Here is a 21,016-nt window from a genome sequence, read left to right as displayed (position 1 = left end):
TTCAGAGCGCTAAGAGTTCTAAGAAAAGCATAAATCACTGTCTTGCAGCTGCTGGCGTGCTTAGGGAGAACACATGCTATCCCTCACTCACTCTCTCGTTTTGTCTTTGCTATGATCATAAAGCACACCCGACCCAACAGTCCCTCCTCCTCTGTTGCAAGTCACTGTGGTGGAGGGTGGCGGGAAACACCTGCAGGCCGCTGCTCGCCCTGAAGTTGAGCATAAAGCCAAGCTCCTCACACGCCCTATGGCCCTCTGTTCCCAATGGTCCCTAACATTAGGGCTGTCCAAGGCCCCCAAAGTATTTCTCATCAATCAGCAGTGACAGGCCAAGATCAAGCCAAAATGGACTGCAAATGTCCATGGACCAAAACCAGATCAAGACCAAGTCAAGAGAGTATCACTGGAGCTTAGTTGTGAATGATAAGGTCAAAGATTTCTTATGAGTAGGCTAAAGTAAAAAATTTGCATGATTAATAAATACAGGCATCTGGCTGACCCCATTAATCCAGTGACGTCAAATGCAAAATTAATCTGTATTATTTCATTAACTGTATGTTACTGAAGAATAATTATTCCCTTTGAAGTGTTCAGAAAACCTGTCCAAAATGTGTTTCTACACTCTTTTTTGTCATTCAAATGAACAGGAAGCTGTTATTTTTTCAAGACAAATCAAAAATAAAAGTAGATAATGAATAAAAAGATTACAAATTGTCACTTCATAATCGATAAATGTAATGTAAACGTATTTCAGAAAGGTTACGGGACTGGTGTCACAAAAGATCAATTTCAAATCCAAACGACAACAAACATGTTTTCCTTCAAAGTAACCCCCTGGAGTGCAACACACTTTCCCAGCCTTCTTTGCCGTACACCTGCACTCCTGGAAAGAATCTTCCAGAGTCCTGCTCAACCCCGTCGTCACAGCCATCTTGATGTTATCCAAGTCTTCAAAACGGACCCCCTTGATAAACTCCTTGAGATTGGGAAAAGACACTGATCCAGCCGGTCAATGTTCTTCTTGGTCAGGAACTGTAAGATGCTGAGGGTACTGTGAGCAAATGACTTGTTCTAGTGAGTTAGCCATGTGTTGTTCTGTCAAAACTGTTGCCTCTTCTTGGTTACTGAATGAAGCAAACGCAGCAGGATCTCTTAGTAGACATGACAGGTTGATTGCCTGGCCCACATTGAAAGTTAAGTCTCGTCTGGAATTGTCTTTTGTGACACTTGTACTAAGACATTTGTGGCACACCTCATATAGTTACTTTAGTTATGAAGTTTATTTTATTTTTTTGTAGCTATAGTTTTTTCCTCCACTTCACCAGTACTGCACTCTACATGCTGTGATTAATGGATGGATTCCATACACCCACATGGGACAAATCAAATGTGCTCCAACGGAGCAAAAATTCTGTAATGTCATGATCACAAAATGTTGGCTCATGATTCAGTCCTATGGGAGTAAAGGTTGCAGCTCATTTAGACCGGTGCTATTCCTCCTTTCATCTCAGCCAGAGTGAAACATTGCATTCATCATTCTATTAACACTGTTCTAACAGGCTCCCCGTCACCCTCTGGATGATGGCAGGGACATTGAATATGTGGACTAAAAGCTTTGATGTAAGCTTGACTACCATACAAAACACAGGCCTATAATCAGAACCCCAAAATATGTCTGTTGCATACAAACATTAGCACAAATGAGCCCTTTAGCAAGGGAACTCACGGTTAGTTTTCAAACTCATCTCTCAGATGTTTGACATGGCACACATGCGCAAAGCGAAATGTAGCAGTATGGTCAAATTGTTACATGTCAAACAATAGGGTCTTTTCAACTTTGACAGTATTAACAAATAAAAGAAATAATTCTGACATATATACTGTGGGTCTGTGTGTATGCACAATTGCACATGCAGTACATAGTTTATGTGTGTGCATGCCAGCTGTTCTCTTGTGTCTCTTTTTTCCAGTTAATGATGTGGATACATTTTATTGTGCACGTGATGTATGCTTTTGAACTAACCTCCAACTGGTAAGATAAATGTATATGACAAAAAGGGTAAGACTACAAATATATTCTAAATGTGAAATTTAAATACAATACAGTATATTAAAGGATCATGAAACCAATGTTGAGAAGAAAATGACTAATCAAGAGTACTGATAAGCAGATCTACATCTGCTTAATATACTCTAGAAAGATTCTGGGAATCAGTAAATCTACAGTATAGCCAAATTAGAATGTGTTTACTTTGAATCGCATTTCTCCTTTCAGACACTAGTCTTAAAAAATCATAATGATGTACTGTCTTAAGTATTATGTTCCTTCAATCCCTAGTGCAGAAGTTACTAGTAATTGAAAGGGGGGGGGGATCAATCCAGGTTATAACAATATTTCTAAAAATGTATCCCATGCCTTTTTGTCACCACACAGTATATATAGCACAGCATGTCTTGAGCACCAATTGCACTGTGAGGAAAACAATGCAGCCCTGAGCCCAAGAAACATAAGGTTGAATGGTCGGCGTTTTATAAGACTTTTTATTATTATTATTATTTTATTTTATTTTTTTTTTTACAGCCTAGCTATATAATGTATTTGCTCAGTTGGTAAGCACCAAAGACAAATTGTTGACAATAGTCTCCCCGTCTACCCATGCATAATAACAGGAACTCAGAATATAGTCATCAGTGCAACACCTAACCATAGTTAGAGAACTGAGGACAGCCAGCATAGTGCAGTGCTGAACTGCACTATCCTGGCTGTCCTCAGAAATTAATTTGACCAACTGTCACAAAGTGACCATCCAGTATCATGAAGTGCTTAAATGCTCTTTCAGTTTCAGTTCATTCTCTGAATCAGCAATGAAGAATGTTGAACTGAATTTACCTTTTAATATCCAAATTTGAGCCAGCTCACAGGTTCTCTGAGAAGTCATAAATGAATTAAGCTTAACATTCAACGACAAAAAAAAAAAATTATGTTCATGAACGTCAGTAAAAACAATAATTTGACATCTTGAACAATATTTTTTGGGGAAAAAAGTAAATGAACAAATACATGAATATATTTTAAGATTTAAATGTAATTTCCTGTTGAAGAGTTTCTTCATGCTGGTCTATTAACCATTGCTTTGGTAATTGGCATTGCTGTTATTTTAAAACGGCAGAAGGATAGTGGTCTGATAAATTTGTTCAATACTGTAACTGTGATCTCAGCTGGGAAATACATGTCAGTGTGATTACGGTAAACATGCATATTTGTTGATAAAGAATTTAAAATGGAACATCGATTTAATGTTCTAATAGGGCAAATTTTCCATTACCTAATTGTCCCTTAAAAAAAAAAAGTATGTTTTTGTGGCCGAAAAACACTAAGTACAATACAAAATTATTGTTGTGTAATGTTTCCATGGCCTAATATGCCACTGCCAACATGGCCGCCACATTGCCACGTCTGTTAGCCTGGACTGTGTATCTTCGACAACAGTGGCACAACCCAGAAATATGTGACTCTGTCTGTTTTTTGTGCCAGTAAACAACAGCGCCACACAGTGCCAGAAAACAGCAACGGTCAATTCTGGAACTAACAGACTTTGAAGGTGACTATACAAAGGGGTGTTTGGAGTGGACTGGTTCTCGGTCTGTTAAAGCAGGAGCCGGAAAAATCGAGGCGCCACTGTGAAAACACAGTTTTTAAAGTCACCTTGAAATAGCTGAAGTGTTTTACCTGAGTTCCTGCAATCCTCTCCTTGCTGTGGCACCTGCACAGAAAATGCCAGCAGGTCGGGAGCCAAAAGGGATTCCGGCTTGCGGCTCTCGTTTAGCCATTGCCTCATATGAAGCTCCTTAGTGTCAGAAGGGCCCTGGATCAGAGGAACAAGTTTCTCCTTTACGACTTCTCCCGAGCCTGTGGGGCATAAGCAAAGTTTCTTCAGTAATCACTATTAAAAACATGACACATTACGACATTTTAAAATATCAGATATTAGAGATAAAATAATCATAGTCTCCTTAAATAATCATAGAAAACTTTGCAAGGCAAAGCCATCTAAAAAAATGCTATGCATTGCATGTCACAGAAATAAAGTTCTAATTGAAAAAATCTTACACACGTAGTGCAGATTATCAAAATATTATCAAGTTAGGCACAATAATGCAAAAGTCACCTAGTTTCAAATGGTGATTTTGATACACTTATTTAAGATCATCATAATATATTTAACACTATGGACGTTGAATAATAGATTATAACAAAATGTGTGTGCTTATATTATTTATTTGTATTTCTATATCCACAGCTGCAGTAAATCTTAAGCTCCTGACATCATATGTTCAGGGTGACCTGTTGGACTCTGTCTCCAATAACATCCTTGCGTCAAAGACACGACCAAAGCCCAGTGACAACACAACAGGAGAAAACAGCAACTTAATCACACAGCTGGAAGTGAATCAACATAAAGAAGCAAAGCAAGGAGACAGAGTGAAGGACATAAAAGTATAGGTTTGAAAAAGAAAAAGATAGTCCAACGCAGCCCAGTCGGTCTCACTCTCTCCCTCCTACACAGGCAGTAAAGTTTTAACAGGGCACAGCTGCACACACCTGGGGTCCTGGCACACACTTTTACAGCTCCCACGGTTCCAGAGGCGCATTTCACCGTTGCACGGCTGTAGAACTTCAGCTCAAGATTTTGGAGCGAGCCCTCAAGAGTCGGTGACGAGCCTAGAGATTTCACACCTAATAAAAGATTGGGGGGGAGGGAAGAACAAGGAAAAAGCAAAAAACAGTGAACATGAAGTGAAGTTCGACAGGTTTAAATACCGTTGCTGTGGCTTCATTAAACACTTGATTGCCCTTTAATTGTTCTTGACCCCTTTCTTTTGCAAAGTTCTGAACAACCAGATGCTCTAAACCAGAACTGAGGTGAACCCAAAAGCTGAGCTGTGACAGGAAGATAAAACCAGAGTCCGAAATTACTACTCTGCTGTGCTACGTATACGAGGTACATTTTTATAGACATCCACACGTTCTTATACTTTGCTTGAAAAATGTTTGTCACATTTCAAGGACATTTTGGGCAGTCAATGCGAAATGAATGAATGTCAGCTTCAAAAACTTGTGCATTCTGAACCCTCCATTCCTATGTCCAATATGGCCAGAATATATTTTATGAATTGATTAATCGACAACTAATCGATTATCTTATTAATCAATCAATATGTCTGATAACCGAATCGTTTGAGAGGTGCTGAGCAAGTGCGAGCATGCTTATTGCCCCAGCTTAGTGCCTGGTCCTTACTTTTGCTTGTTCTTATGCACCAAGAACCAGTTCAATCTGTGCTCATCACAGATTGTTAATAATGAACAGCACGTTCAAGCATAAGGGTGTCCATACATGTACTTGGCACAAGGACAACGTAGACCGCAGTTTGATAATCGACTTTGTAGTCATCAGATCTGTGGCCGCATGTCTTGGACACTCAGGGGAAGAGAATGGAGTGGGAAGATGCCGGTCCGACGTGGCACACTCAAACGTATTGTGAGGGACTGATGAGAGTGTCTAGCAGAGACCCCTCTCAGAAGGAGTTTCAACTCACACAACTGGCAGTTTCACCGATGTCCTGGGGGAGGCAAGGGACATTTTGAGTCTAAATAGACCATGTTCTGGTTCTCCATTGTTGGGGCAGTTGATGGGAGCTGTGACCGTAAGATTAAAGATTTGAGGATTACCGCCTGTCCGCTGGCCAACAGCAGCAGTAAAGGATTCCGTCAGGCCTTTTTGGCCTGTGGGACTCCAGAGGCAGCTGATGACCGGCTGGCTAAATAAAATTTAACATTGGAGGTCACCAAGGCAAAAGATGGGCATGGGAGGAGTTTGGCGTGGCCATGGAAAACAACATCCAGAGGGCTTTGAGGAAATTATGGTCCACTATACGGCGTCTGCTGCAGACCTCAACTTGGGATGTTGTGAGCCGGTGGGGAGAATACTTGGACAGTACTTTGAAGACCTGTTCAAATTCCACCAACCGGCCTTCTCACTAGGAAGCAGACTCTGGGATATCTGAAGTGGGCTTTCCTATCTCTGGGGTTGAGGTCACCGAGGTGGTTAAACAGATCCACGGTGGCAGGTCTTTGGGATGAATCAGATTGGCCGAGAGATAGTAAAGGCTCTGGATGTTGCGGGGCTGTCCTGGTTGACATGCCTCTGCAACATCACGTGTAAACGTGGGACAGTGCCTCTGGATTGGGACACAGGTGGTAGTCCCCCTTTGTAAGAAGAGAGACAGGAGGGTGTCCTCCAAATAAAGGGTGATCACACTCCTCCCCCTAAGGAAGGTAAGGTCTATTCAGGGGTGCTGGAGAAGAGGGTCCGTCGGGAAGTCGAATCTCATATTATGGAGGAGCAGTGGGGTCTTGCCTGGCCGTGGAACAGTGGACCAACTATGCCCTCGGCAAAGTACTCATGGTTGCATGGGAGTTCGCCCAATTAGTCTACATGTAGGCTCCACAGCCTACTGACATTTTTAAACGGGCTCTTAGAACTTTTCTTTTTGCAAAAGCTTTTTGTTAGACGTTTTGACTCTGTAGCACTTTGAGATTATTGAAATATAAAGTGCATTATAAATAAAATTTATTATTAAAATGATTATTATTATTATTATTATTATTATGTGATTTGTGGGCTTGGAGAAGGCATTTGATTGTGTCCCTCGCAGAGTTCTGTGGTGTGTGCCTTGGGAGAATGGGGTACAGAACTCCCTGGTGATGGATGGATGGATGGATGGATGGATGGATGGATGGATGGATGGATGGATGGATGGATGGATGGATGGATGGATGGATGGATGGATGGATGGATGCATAATATTGGTGTGACTTGAGGAGGAGAAAAAAAGTCTATTATGAAAATGATACCTCATCACACAATTCTCTACTGCTGGGGATCAAAACATTTATGAAGTATTGTTATGTTTATGGTTAACTTCCCTCTAACTGCTTGTGACAATATGTTGATTGCATGTTTTCACACATTGAAGCACAGACCCAAAGCACAAATTCCCTCAAACAAGCAATGAAGGCCGGTGCAGCAAAGGCCTGGCAGAACATTTCAAGGAAAGAAATCTTTTTGATGGGTTCCAGATTTCAGGCAGTCATTAGCCACTTTTACACTGCCGTTTAAGGCCAGGAATGTTACGCCGCTGTTACGCAGAGCTGTTGCCTCTTTGCATAGGGAAAGAAAGGTAAAACAGATTAAATTGCTACTGAGGTTTAAAGAGCTGATTGAAATAAAAGCATATTCCATTACAAAACAGCACAAGAATCCAATCAATATGATTTCATCTATTGCCAGCTAGTGTATACATGGCAAATTCAAAACAAAATTTAAAAAAAATTATACTTGTTGTTCTTTGTTATTACTAGGCTTAAATTATATGGTTTGCAGCGAAAGCTATTGCAAATAAAGGGACTGAATGGAATAGAAAGATTAGAGCAAATCTTTCAAATGGGTCAAATGGTAAACTGGAATTGGTGTTGAGGGCCACACAAACATGCTAATTTCAAATGTGAACAAAATTCTTTATGCAAGACAGTAAAGTATCTTGTTGAGAAGATTCTACTTGCATAGATCTGCAGTAGTGTAGGTTTTTTTTTTATCATTGGGGAATGCAAATGTTAAATATAAATGATAAGCAGTCACATGAAATAAAAGAAAAATATTAATATTATTAACATTACATTACTGTTTCCTCAACGTTCACAAAAAGCCTTCCCATGAGATGGCACGTGGGCCATTATTTGCTCAGAACTTAATTAGCGAGACAGACAGTTGGACGGACGGATGGACAAGGTCAAAATTATATATATATATATATATATATATATATATATAATTTATATATATATATATATATATAATTTATATATATATATATATATATAATTTATATATATATAATTTATATATAATTTATATATTTATAAATATACATATATATTTTTTTTATATTTAAATAAAAAATACATATATTATATATATATATATATATATATATATATATATGTATATATATATCACCCAATACCGATCAGATTCTGACAGCTCTAAGGTAACCTGTCAATATTATTTCTGCACTGGTTTTTCAAACGTACTCAGAAAAAAGGTGGATGGCTAGAGAACCCAAGATAACTTAGGGAGTTATGTGCCATGCCACCTGTTGAGAGACAAGAGGAGGATTCATTCATCACATGCACATTCTTCCAAGAAGCTAAAAGCGTCAGAAGGCATCATAGTCATTCTTCCATTATCTGGTTTGATACGGCTTACTGGTCCAAATAACCCCCTCCTATTTGATTCCGTACAAGCATTCTTTCAACTTGAACTGAAGGTTCATTTCTTCTGCTGTAAGCAAATACAGGTGAACAAATAATTCTATCCACTGGATGTCATAAACTACCAGTGAGGGAAAGGGGTGTTTCATTGTAACTTTTGCAGGCATAGTTAAGATGCCAAATGTAGTTCATGTGTTTAACACCTCTCTAATATACTTGCTTGTGCATCGCTAAAATGTAATAATTTAAGTGTAATGCAATGTGTAAATAAAACATGTGTTTTAGTATTAGACATGCAATGCTGTCTACATTTTATAAATAATTTGTTTACTGTTAAACTTTCATAATCACAAACAACTGTGATTGACAAAACATCTATATAGTTTTACAGGCTTAGAATAAAAATACAAACAAGCAGGCAATATGTAAAGGGAATGACTCTGGTAGACGCATTAACAGACATTTAACCAAATTGCAGGCAATGTGCTAAAATCTTAACCACTGACTTCCCTCCTTTCCCTCTCAACAAATTACCCAGGAACCTCTTCCTTCACTGTATGAGAGGCCCTCTGTATTACCAGGTGGAAGATGGGGAAGTTAATAACCCTCTTTATGTCTCCCTGCCTGCTACTTAATACATGTAGTGCAACAGAAGTTCTGTTGCCTGCTGCTGACCTTAACAGCTTCCTCTGTCTGTAGCAAGTCACATCCCAAATACAAGTATGCCATACTTTCAAAAGCTGACCTGCCAAAATTGTACAATATAAATGAAGCAGCACAGTTAGACATACTGTATCAATTTATAAAATGACTAAGCTGCATGTATAAATGTATACAATATATAAACAGCGATTAAAAAATTTAATATCACATCTTGGTTTCTGGACATTTTTATCCTCAATGTATTAAAAATGTCATTCATTACACATAAACCTCATTACATACACTTTGTCAAGTTAACATGATGTCAACAAATCTTCAGGTAAATTTCCTGTGCTTGCTATTTAAAACTGTATTTTTTATGAATCAGTTCCACTAAAAATATATTGGTTTGAAGTGCAAATACTCTTAATGATTAATATGGCTGTTCATACAAACCATTTAATTTCATTTATTAGAAGGCGCAATCATTGACAGCAATTATTTTTATAAACACATGAATATGACAACAAACAAAAAAAGAGTTTGGTATTACTATATCCCCTTACCCACGTAGATGTCCTAAAGGGCACAAAGCACCTGCTGGGGTGGTAGTAGTTGCACTGGGAGGGGGGGCTTAATAATGTTTTGTCCAGCTGTTAAGACTATAAAAAGTGGGGTACCCAGGAAGCGAAAACACACGGGTTTGTAGTTTGTTGCCGTGAACTGTGGGATGTTGTCTGGTATATGTGTGCAATGCATTAGTGTGTGTATTACAACCACACGTGTCAATGTGTCTGTGTGACTGAGAGAATAGAATGCGTGTGGTGCTGTTATTTGTCAAATGAGGGCAGGTGCAAGGAGTACATAAACGCACAGCTAGGGGCCAGAGGCTACAGCACACCATCAAACACACACCATAAGGGCAAATGTGGGCAGCTGGATTAGTCATCCTGAAATTGAGCGTTGATTCCAGAAAACTGAAGAGTAAAAGAACATATTACATATATTATATATTAATAGAAGTAAATATGTGCACATATGCCAATAGACCCAGTGCCAGCATCACTTAGGAAGGGGGCATAGGAATCAGGCTGTTCTTTTGCTGGTTTGTTTGTGCAGTGTATGCCAGTTTCAATATGTATGTAGTTATGTACGGATTTATTTGTGTAGGCGTGTCTGAGTGTGTGTATATTTGTATGTATCTGTGAACGTGTAAAGGAATAAATTATGATGTGTTAGTGTTGGTGCTCGCAGTTGCTGGGGGTCTAATTTAAATTATTTCCATCCACCCCAAATACTGCATGCTTTTCAATCTGCTCACTAAAGCAGTGACACATGTTCCTGGCTTTTACAGACCATGATTCTCTCTGCCACTGAATTACCTCAATTAAGGCTTTTTGCGGAAGCCATTTGGTCAAAACTAATGGGTCTTGGCACTGTGCTTGGAAGACAGTGAAAGTGGGGCCATGGGAGTGAGGGATAAAAGAGATGCAATGCAACAGTGACAGGAGCGGTACGAAGGATATGTCAGGAATGGGAAAGCCATTTGCAGGTTGAACTTGGATTTGGATGACGTCCAAAATGTAATTTGCCATTGAAATACAGTATATTTGGAACCATTACTCCGAACCAGCTTTTTTTTCACCAAAATATTGGTGAACTCCAAAATTTTACATTTTAACTTAAAGATACTTACTCGTTCTTTTTTCTCTCACAATTAAATTTCTCATATGGAAGAAAAGGGGGGTGGGCGATGCATTTGGGATGTGGGCCTTCAGTGGGGATTTAAGTGTCCAAATCCACCTAGTAGGGGTGTGAATTGCCTACTAGCTTGATCTGTATAACGATTCATAGGTCCCGATTTGATTTGGTGCCGATTAATCCCCATACGAATCTATAAGTCAATTATTGCGATATATTTTTTTTTACTCAAATTTAGAAAATACTAATCAGTAAACTTGTACATATACACTAAGATTTCTATGAAAATGTACTTCAGGCTTATAACTGTGAGCCGCTGTATTTAACAAACAGGTTGCAATCTGTTTCATGTTTGAACAGCATAGAAATCTAATTTAAGACTTAATGTTCCATTAATATAACGTTCTTCCATGCTTAAAGTGTGAACCCTAACCAAGACATTTTGTTGAATATTTCTACCAAAAATTTATTTGGCTGCATATTGAATCGATAGGAGAATTGTGTGCTGTAATATTGCGATCTATTGCCGATTTTTTTAACACCCCTACCACCACAGGTGGGTAGTAACGAGTTACATTTACTCCGTTACATTTACTTGAGTAGCTTTAAAAAAATTAAAAAATTCTAAGAGTAGTTTTACCACACAATACTTTTTAATTTTACTTGAGTAGATGTGTGAAAAAGGAACGCTACTCTTACTTTGTTAAATAGGGCTACACGAGAGTCGTTACCCGCCGCCCCATTCATGCATTAGATTTGCCGTATTTACACATAAGCATATAATTTTTTACATGTACTTTTTTTACTTGTACTTGAGTAATATTATTTTAAAGTAACGCTACTCTTACTTGAGTAAAATTTTTGGCTACCCTACCCACCTCTGCCAACCACCTATTATTACAGAGAGAGAGAGGGGTGGGCGTGGGGGATGGGGGGGAGAGAAACATTTTGTGTATTTTGAGGGTGAAGACCATTATTACTAAAGAGACATAGTTAAACCTTTATCTTCAAATTAGAGGTGTCAGTCAATATTTTTTTTTATTGTAGTTAATCGCATGACTTCAATAATTAACTCACGATTAATCACAAAATAATTGCATTTTATATCTCAATTTATATCTACATTTATAATAAAGTGTACAATATTTTTTACACTCTTGTTAACATAAAAGTGGGAAGAAATGTTAACCTAATAGAAATGTGTTTAAAATTAAAAATAGGTAATGTATTGCAAAAAAAACATGCCACATTGATTTGTATTGGATATTTTTCTGTCACGACATGGCATAATTGCGTTTGTAAGACAATGGTTATTTTTCTTTTCATATTAAGAGCTGACTAATTTTTAACATGAAGTAACTTGTGAAATTCTGCACATTTTAAAAACTGTAAAGCATACAGGCCCCAGACCCCCACAAATATATGCATTGTTATTTCATTTATTACTGCTTAATTAAAATGTGTTACATGACTCCTTTAAACAACGTTGAATGCTTTTATTTTGTTAAGTTCAATATGGATGCGCATTGTAAAATGACGTAGCTTTACTGTAAATGAACCATAATCGTGTTCTTTTCATATTAAGAGCCATCTAATTTTTAACATGAAGTAACTTGCAAACTTCTGCACATTTTTAAAATGGTAAAATACAATGTTACGGCAGTCCCCACAAATGTATGCATTATTATTTAATTTATTACTGCTAAATTGTGTTATAGTGACTCCTTTTCACGATGTTGACCGCTTTTATTTTGTTAAGTTCTCGGATGCGCATTGATATTTAGTGACTCCGCTTTACTGCAAGCCACAAACGCTGGCGCTCTGCTGCAAGCGAGCCAAGGGCACAGTGAAGAGCTATTTTCTGGAGTTGCTGAATAAAAAATGCCTCACAGCTAAAGATCAAGTGGCTTGGAGTCACTCCAATTGACAAGACAGCGTCCATTCCGCTCTCACAGGAGTTTGAGAGTGCCCATGGACACCTTATGGAGAGCTGCAGCAACCTAACTCATTGCTAACTGCTAACCGAGTGCGTTCTTTCAAAGCTGAGAACCGGCGGTCATGCTACACAGTCCAAATGGCTCCACCACTCAAACATTTAGCTCCTTAAACATTGTGTATTATAGCTGCAGTGTAGTACAGTGCATTTCTATTGGGTAATTTTGACTGTTCCAACCATCCTCCACAAAGTTGCTTAGTGCCAGTAAAAATGATGCAGACCCCCACAGGCCATGGCAAAGGTACCATTCAACTAGTTTTAAGTTGATGTTTCATCAGAAGAGTTATGAAAATATTTGATTATGGTTGAAAAGTTCCTTAGTGCTACTTTAATGCCATTCGTAAATCTTGCATATTAGTTATCTTCGGTTAGCAAACTTGTTAGCAAACACCGTTGCCATTCAACAGCATGTGTGTGACAAACATGTACATGGCTCTGTATGCTTCCACTTGGTGCTTTCTGCTTTATGTGAAACTCAAAAGTTGTTTATTATGTATGTAAAATGTTCACAGGGACACAACATAAAGTTAGCTAAAGATTGTTGACTAGGTGACCTACCTGTCTTGAACTGTTAATCACAATAGGCTACTACCAGTAACCTCAAGAGTTAGGTGTATCTTCTAAACTATTTTGATAGTAACTGTAATATTTTTATTTCTGGCTTTCACGTTGCCACAGTGATTCCTTTTACCTTTATTTATAATATTATGTTCAATTTAACCCTGAATCTAAATTGTTTTTGACACACAAAAAAGTGCAGTTTTGTAATTAGGTAGGTAGGTACAGATTTGAGAACCGTTTAAGCACCGGAACCGTTTGAAAAGTACCGTGAAGGCACCGGTATTGGATCAAACCAAACGATAGCCAACCCTACTCCAAATGTGTACACTACAATATTGAAATTCACAATCAATATTATTTATCAGGCTATTATTAAGGTAAGTGGGTGTACTGTTGAGGGAAAATAAAGTGTAGGTCATCAGAGAAGACTTTGAAGGGCCTAACTAGAAAATAGCAGACTATCAAGACAAAGGACAGACAAGGCAAACTTTTGAGGAGGTGTAACCATGGTTGCTTAGTGAAAAGTTGACCAGCGATGTTGTTTTAAGGATTTACAAATGTGCTTCATTTTACTTTGATCTCTTAAAACTTAACAGTCCAATGCTTTGAATGATTATGGGAAAATACATCTGAAAAACTCCTGTTTTGAATTAATTTCCTGGTTTCATGTACAAACTCTAGACAGAAGTGAATGACATAAAAAAGAACAGAGATGCAGGAGGACAAAAGCAGAAGACGACGGACTGTGTCTGGACTGACTTAAAACATCATCACGATCTGCCAGGAAAGGAACAAGGCCGTATGTGGCCCATTGAAGTTTGCACTGACAAGAGCCGTCTCAAATTCCATCCAAGATTTATTTATCAGTTCTCTGATGCTGACACAACGTGTTTTTAATGTCAGAAATGAGGTTGCGTGTGGATGAAAAGGCCCCTCTTTCTTTCCTACTTCCTCCTGATTTCTTGCTACCATTTAAAGCACACTAGGTGACAGGCAAACATTCCACCCAATCCAGCAATTTACCTCTTCAAAGAACGTGTCTGGAGTGAGCAGTTCAAGCCATATTGAAGCAGACTTTAGAGAGTTTTTTTTTTTCTTCTTTTCATTCACATTCTCCTCACCAAACCACAATTTGTGACTGCAACTGATTTCTCTTTGATTGGGCAACAAGGAAAAGGAGCTTGGGGTCATCTATGCCAAATCACCTGCTGGGTTGAACTTTTATGAAAAACTTTAATGAAACTTGGTGCAATTGCTAATAGTGATGGCACACGACTAAATCTCAAATTTTGGTTCAATCAGAGCAGGGGTTTGGGAGCTACAACCCACCTATTTTTGACAATTTGGGCAAAAAGGGACATGGCCACCTTCCTTTATTGCTCAGGAAATACTGGGTGTCAATCTTCACAAAACAGGCATTTTTGGATAAGAATTCCAAATCTGTAATTATTTAGAAGATTGGTGCATATTTTAGTAACCTTTTGACTTTGTTTTAATTAACCTTGTAGATCATGTGAACTTAAAAAAAATTCATGAACTTAAATATCTCACAAGTTCTCCAAAACAGTTTCAGAGAAACTTTTTTTAGCAGCAATAAGGAGTCAGAGTATCCACACCCTCTAATGTTCATTGTATATTCATTGAAAGTTGAGAATATTCATTTGTTATTAGCGTGACAATATGTTTACCGAAAATGTGGCTCTAATTTTGCAATCTTTCAAGGGCTTCAAATTTGGACGTTCCATTGTAACAGACCAAAACCGACGTTCTGAGGTAAAGCTGTATAACAAATGTTGAGGTTCAAGATTTGAAATGTAAACATTACACATCCATTCACCATCGGAACTGGTACAAAAACACTGAGTTGAGTATTCCTATCGTTCTGTGAAATCGAATAAATACTATCATTGTTAATATTATAGAAAAAAAATTGTTGATAAGATTTTAAAAAGGTCTTCTTCATGGCATATTGGATGGTGGGGGGGACTAATTCTAATATACACACACAAATTCAACGAGCATGTGTACTCATGCAGAAAGCATTATTTTGGGGGAAATTTGAGTATTGGGCCACAATGCCAACAGTCAATCACACCACAGAACAATACCAAAGAAATGGCCCTGTGAGTACAGTAATTTCTAGACTATAAGCCGCACCCGACTGTAAGCCGCAGGTGTTTTAATGTTACCGCACGGGGTTCCCGCTACTTTCTTTTCCATAATGAGGGCGCAAATTGTCTCACTCTCGTTCTGTCTGTCCTACTGTATTTGGGCTCACTTGGTTTTGCTCTGCCTGTCGCTCTTGCTCTTTATAGTGTGCCCCCCTTGTGATCTGATGGATAAGCCGCACCTTTGTATTAGCCGCAGGGTCGAATGCAAGTGAAAAAAGTAGCGGCTTGTAGTTCAGAAATTTATTATTAATGTGGTCTCTGGCGGTCATCAATAGTGTTTACTGCAATGTCGTGTAGAAAGGAGAATTAATTTTCCATTTTATTTATATTCAAACAAAAACAGCACACAAATGTGTAATAATTCACACAATCTTATTTAAATAAAATGAATACTTACAATAAATTGATTATATTGTATTGTATTTGTGGCATTAACTAATTTTCTCTATCCGGTGTGCACTGCAATAAAGAAAAACTGCTCTGAGGTTTCTAGTGCAAGAATGTCCCCCAAAAAAATGAATGAATGAATGACAATAAGAAACAGACTGTTTTCATCACAGTGCTATGTCACTGAGATCCAAGACTGACCTCACAAATGTAATTAAAAACTGTCCCTAACATTAAAATACAGGGTGTAACTGAAATTATGACCAATAACTATAACGTTTCACTATTCATCATATGAGCCTTTTAAATAACCTGTTTTATTTGTTGGAAAACCCCTTTCATCTATAAAGGTCATCAGGCACACTTGTATGTATGGCTTTAAATCATCTTGTACAGACGTACGAACTTTCAGACTTTGCAAATATTACAGTCGCATGGTTAAATGAAAATTTACCATAAGATTATACATTATGTAAAACGTATTGGAAGCTGAAACAAATGGAGACTGCCACAGTGTGTGGGACGTCAGTGTGGTCAGTGTGTCACTAAACCTGAGGTTAGCAGCGGCTGCACGCCACGGCAGGCAGGAATTACAGGCTTCCTTCTGCTACTGCTACCATGATAGCTGCTACTACAAACCACACAAGGACAAAGTATAACACAACAAGGGAGTCCACTGACAATCACAGCTAGTGGGCAGAGAGAAATTATTTCTACAGTATATGTAATGAAAATCAGATTGAACAATGAACAGAACACCGAAATGAGGACTCCGATAAGCTCAGAAAAGATTAAAAGGAAATGGAAACAAAGTCTGTCAACAAATCGAACAAGTGCAGGATTTTGTTACAGAACAAACGCAGTTTCTATCCTCAATGGACAGCTGACATGGCAAGTGTGTGCATAAATGCAATTATGTTTCTCTATGGTACACATTTCCAGACACAAAGTACGAGCATGAGTGTGTTGCATGGGGAGATGGAACCACAGTTGGGCAGAAAGTAATTAGCTATACTGTAGTTACTACGTAATTACTTTCCGGAAAAAAATTTACTTACTGGCGTAGTCTATAAAAATAATTAGTTAACACGTAAAGTAATTATTTTGTTATTTCTATGAAAACAGTTCATATATGTCAAATATTTCAGATTTTAACGATCAATCATGGCTCACCTGTTTTCTTGGTGTGATCAACAATCAGTTGTCAAGGCCAAATGCAGACTACTAACTAACCATGTCGCCTGTTGAATTGGCTGCCAATCAGCAGTAAAAAAAATTAACTAACCAAGTCTTACAGGTGTTCCAGTCGTTTTCCTGATATAAAATCTCTGACAGTTCCTTTAATCTGAGGCCAAAATTACTTTGAGGAAATTTTACCTGTCTGTCAGTACCCTATGATTAAAACTGAATCTTCTGTGAGTTTGCCCCTTGCTTTTGACTGTCTTTCTTTGGAGAAGGAATGACATTTTATTCCAAAGCAGCTCGCCCATGAAGGACACTGACCATATGTGTCATCAGCTAGACTCAATATGAAACACTTTTAGCTATAGAGAAACTCTAACATCAAAAGAGAGGGGGAAGATTTTTTTTTTTTTTTGCATTTAAAATGAACAGATTTTACTAATTCAGAGTGTAGCTTCAGCCACTTTATGAATGTTTGAAAGTGTCAGTCTATGATGTGTGTCAAACTCCCGGCCAGGCCAGATATTCTGCCGGAAGTGGCTCATGGAACCATTTGTGGTTCCCTAATGTCATAGGAGACCAGTGTGTCATTATTTGCACTCACAACGAAGCTCATGATGCCACATTCACCACCACCAAAAGTAGCAATCATTTAAACCATACATGACTAGGTCAGGTTCATCCACGCCAGGTGCACAGTCACGTTGGCGTGCTAAGATTTTGGACAATTCATTTTTCAACTTTTTTGTTTGCTTTTGCAGCATGTTCATATTTTGATATTGTAAAAATTGACAAATGCAGAGCAACGTATTTTAGGTTGTTTTAAGTTAGATTTATTTTGGAATACTGTAATATTGTATTGTGTATCTTTCAATAACAATTATGTTCAATAAATGATTATCCTGTTTGGCATGCAACCTAACGTGTGCTTTGAATTTTGGCCCCTTACGTGATTCAGTTTGATGACTGGTCCAAGCAGTGGTCATAAAGTAAAAGAAGAACAAACACAAGTCTCAAACCTGGTTCCAATTCTGGATTTTGTAATCAACGTAAAATACCCATAGTCACTCTGTCAGAAAACCACATTAAAAGAAAGGTTATGCCACTGCTAAGATGGAAAATACTATTAATAACAGAATGCCACTATGTCAGCACTTTAAAGAGAAACAGAAGCCTTTATTGTTGCTGTTAAAGCAAAATAAAGAGCTACGTCTACACAGATATTTCCAATATGGTTATTTCAAATAAGGTACTCTTTGTGTTGTGAAGACAATTAAATAAGCATAAAAACCAGACCAGTTTTAGGGTTGTCACAGCGCATTTTTTATTTTCTCTTGGTTTTTTGTTGGTTTTTTTTGTAGTGAATCGGCAGACGCGGCTACGCAGTGTTGTGTTGTTCGCGAACAACTCGTTCAAACATCTTTTATATAAATATACTGAATGGAATTCTTAGGGTAGCGATCGATCATGCTTGTTGCATAAACTGGCAAAATTCATTCTAAGACAAACAGAGCAGTTTAGTTGTGATTGATTCAAGGATGAATGAGAATATCCGCAAGCATTTCTACTTGAATCACTTCATGAACTGGTTTGTTCCTTTCTCAGTCCAGTTGAGCTCGGCCGCAAGAAGAATTCCCCTGACAAAGCAGCGGGCTTTGTTGGCATCTCCGTTTACTAGAAGTCTTTATGTTCATGCAGTGATGGTGAGTCGGCAAAAAAATAATAATAATAATTGCCTCTGGTGTTCCTGTGCATCCCTGAATGTGAACTTTTTTTATGGGGCATCCATGGCTCACTAATGTTTGCTATTCAGATCACTTTAAAGGGTTACTTTAAAGGGGAAGTCAACCACATTTTTCATTTTTTAACAATAATATATCCTATGCAGCCCCACTAGTCTAAATATGGTATTCTGGTTAATATTTCGTAGTGGAAAATGAGTTAAGCAGCAAAATCCAGCAGTTTTTAATCAATATCAGAAGGCGGCCATTTTGCCACTTGCTGTGTGAAAATGTTATCACAGTTGCTGAGGTCACAGGTAACAACCAATCACAGCTCAGATTCAGAAAACATGTGAGCTCTGATTGGTCTTTGCCTGAGCCCTGAGCAACATTGATGTCATCTTCAGTTGACAGCAAGTGGCAAAATGGCCACCCCCTGAGATGGATAAAAACTGCTGGATTTTGCGTCATAACTCATATTCCAAAAATATAATATTAATCAGAATGTCATGCTTAGTGAGGTCACATATAACATATTACTGTCAAGAAATGTTTAAGGTTGACTTCCACTTTAAAACCAAACTGAAAGTTGCAAAAAGTTACTCAACTTGAAACATTCATAGGCAGCTTCAAACAGTTACTTAATACCTTAATATTTAAACTACAAACATAGAAAACATCACCAACACTCAACACTTCTTTGCCTCCAAAGCTTTAAATGCAAGCTCCCACGCCACTTTTTTTTTTCTAACCTGCAACCAAATGTCCAGATGTTTAAATGTTTCTCCTTGTAACTATTCAAACCCTGTTCCAACAGAAGGCAGACTGAGAGAAGAGGAATATTTGACTTCACTCCACGGGAGACCAGTTTCATACATTTTGGCAGCCACACAACAGTAAAAAGGTAGCTTTGCTGCTTTGGCAGCCTGAGACTGACGGCTTACCAAACAACGCAATCCTAATGAGTTGGAAAACCCCGAACCTACCCCCCCAGAGGATTGTCCAGATGTGACCATTATGAAAAGCGCTACTGTTTTAATTTGACTCGAACAAAATGTAAAATGCTGAAATTGAACATTAATATTGCTGACAATGTGAAGTATAAAGGAGTTTGAGTTAACTTAACCTTGTCTCCAGAAGCACTTCCAACACTTAGCCCCCTACCACGTAGAAGACATGTCAATATACATTTATGTGACCGAAATACTGACTGTTTTCATTTACCCATTTTATATGATGACTGTGTAAAGGAACAATTTTTAATGCTTCTGTGGTCATGATTAATGATGGAACTCCAAAATATCACCCAACTCTGCTGTTTACTTTGGCTTTACTTTAGGCTCTATGGACAATTTCATTTCATTGCTGAGCTGTCTGCCTCACACGTTTACTACTGTAGTTTCCTGATCTCAAAATGCTGTTTTCTGACGCAATAGAGTTTTAAAAGAGAGCATATGTAGCAGGTGAATGTCACCTTGGCTTTTACTTGAGCCCCAGCCATACCCCTTTCACAAGTTGTGTAGATAGCAGTGAAATACTTTTTTTATGCTGGTAACATTCAGACTATACAAATCATGGATTTAAAAAAAATTAAATGAGGGCGTCATTGAGCAGATATCAGTTGATAAAAATCAAACATTACCTGGCGCTTTGTAAACCTCATTGATAAGGTTTTCGCTGAGTGTCGAGGGAGCCCCATTCACAACACTATGAGTCCAGCTCTGCCAGATTGCTTGGAGCAAATGCGTCTGGGCTCTTGTGGCCTGCACAGTGAAGTGAGGAAGCTCCAAAATGTACTCTGTGGTGGGGACAGAAGACCTTTTACTCCTGCAAGATAATGAAAAGCAACAGAGAAAGATTGTTATGTGAAGGCAAGTTACTTTAACAATGAATGCTGGTCAGAAACATACTGAATAAAAAAAAAAATGGTGAACGCAACTGCTTAGCTCTAAATCATTTAATTAAAAAATAATAATAAGAAGAATAACATTGCCGTGATAGCACAAGAAGCTAACCAGGAAGACATGGAATCCAATATCAAAGCTTCTTTTGTTATTTGGCTGCCACTTTGCCACCGAACCCTCCTCCCTCAGCTCAGTCCAAACTGAAATCATGATTTATGTGAAGGGATATCCACCTTCGAAACGTAACATGGAAAAGAATCTTTTAGTTAAAATGGCATCTGTCAACTGAGAGCGAGATGAGCGTGTGTCTATGTAGAAGCATGCATGTAAAAGACAAGCTTGAGTGTTCAGGGAGGATGAGGTAAGAGCAGTTGGATTGGTGTTCTTTAAATTTATGTCTATCAGGCCCTCATTGACCA

At 38.2% G+C, this 21,016-nt stretch overlaps 1 protein-coding gene across 3 annotated transcripts in view; it reads right to left on the bottom strand.

Moving 5' to 3' along the window:
• The window catches only part of vps13b (vacuolar protein sorting 13 homolog B), a 337,674-nt gene that overhangs the window by 248,767 nt on the left and 67,891 nt on the right, over nucleotides 1-21,016 (bottom strand). For all 3 annotated transcript variants that reach the window (XM_086077615.1, XM_086077616.1, XM_086077614.1), the window contains exons 17-19: nucleotides 20,336-20,520; nucleotides 4,604-4,738; nucleotides 3,731-3,910 (exon numbers count right to left, since the gene is read on the bottom strand). In XM_086077615.1, coding sequence (XP_085933741.1) covers nucleotides 3,731-3,910; nucleotides 4,604-4,738; nucleotides 20,336-20,520 — 500 coding nt within the window. The remainder of the gene's footprint in view (nucleotides 1-3,730; nucleotides 3,911-4,603; nucleotides 4,739-20,335; nucleotides 20,521-21,016) is intronic.

The sequence above is a fragment of the Leptonotus elevatus genome, chromosome 6 (assembly GCF_054856555.1).
Source record: "Leptonotus elevatus isolate MCC_2025b chromosome 6, RoL_Lele_1.0, whole genome shotgun sequence".
In the NCBI taxonomy this organism is placed as follows: domain Eukaryota; kingdom Metazoa; phylum Chordata; class Actinopteri; order Syngnathiformes; family Syngnathidae; genus Leptonotus; species Leptonotus elevatus.
Note: the sequence above shows the minus strand (reverse complement) of the source record. Positions and strands in the feature narration are given on the sequence as shown.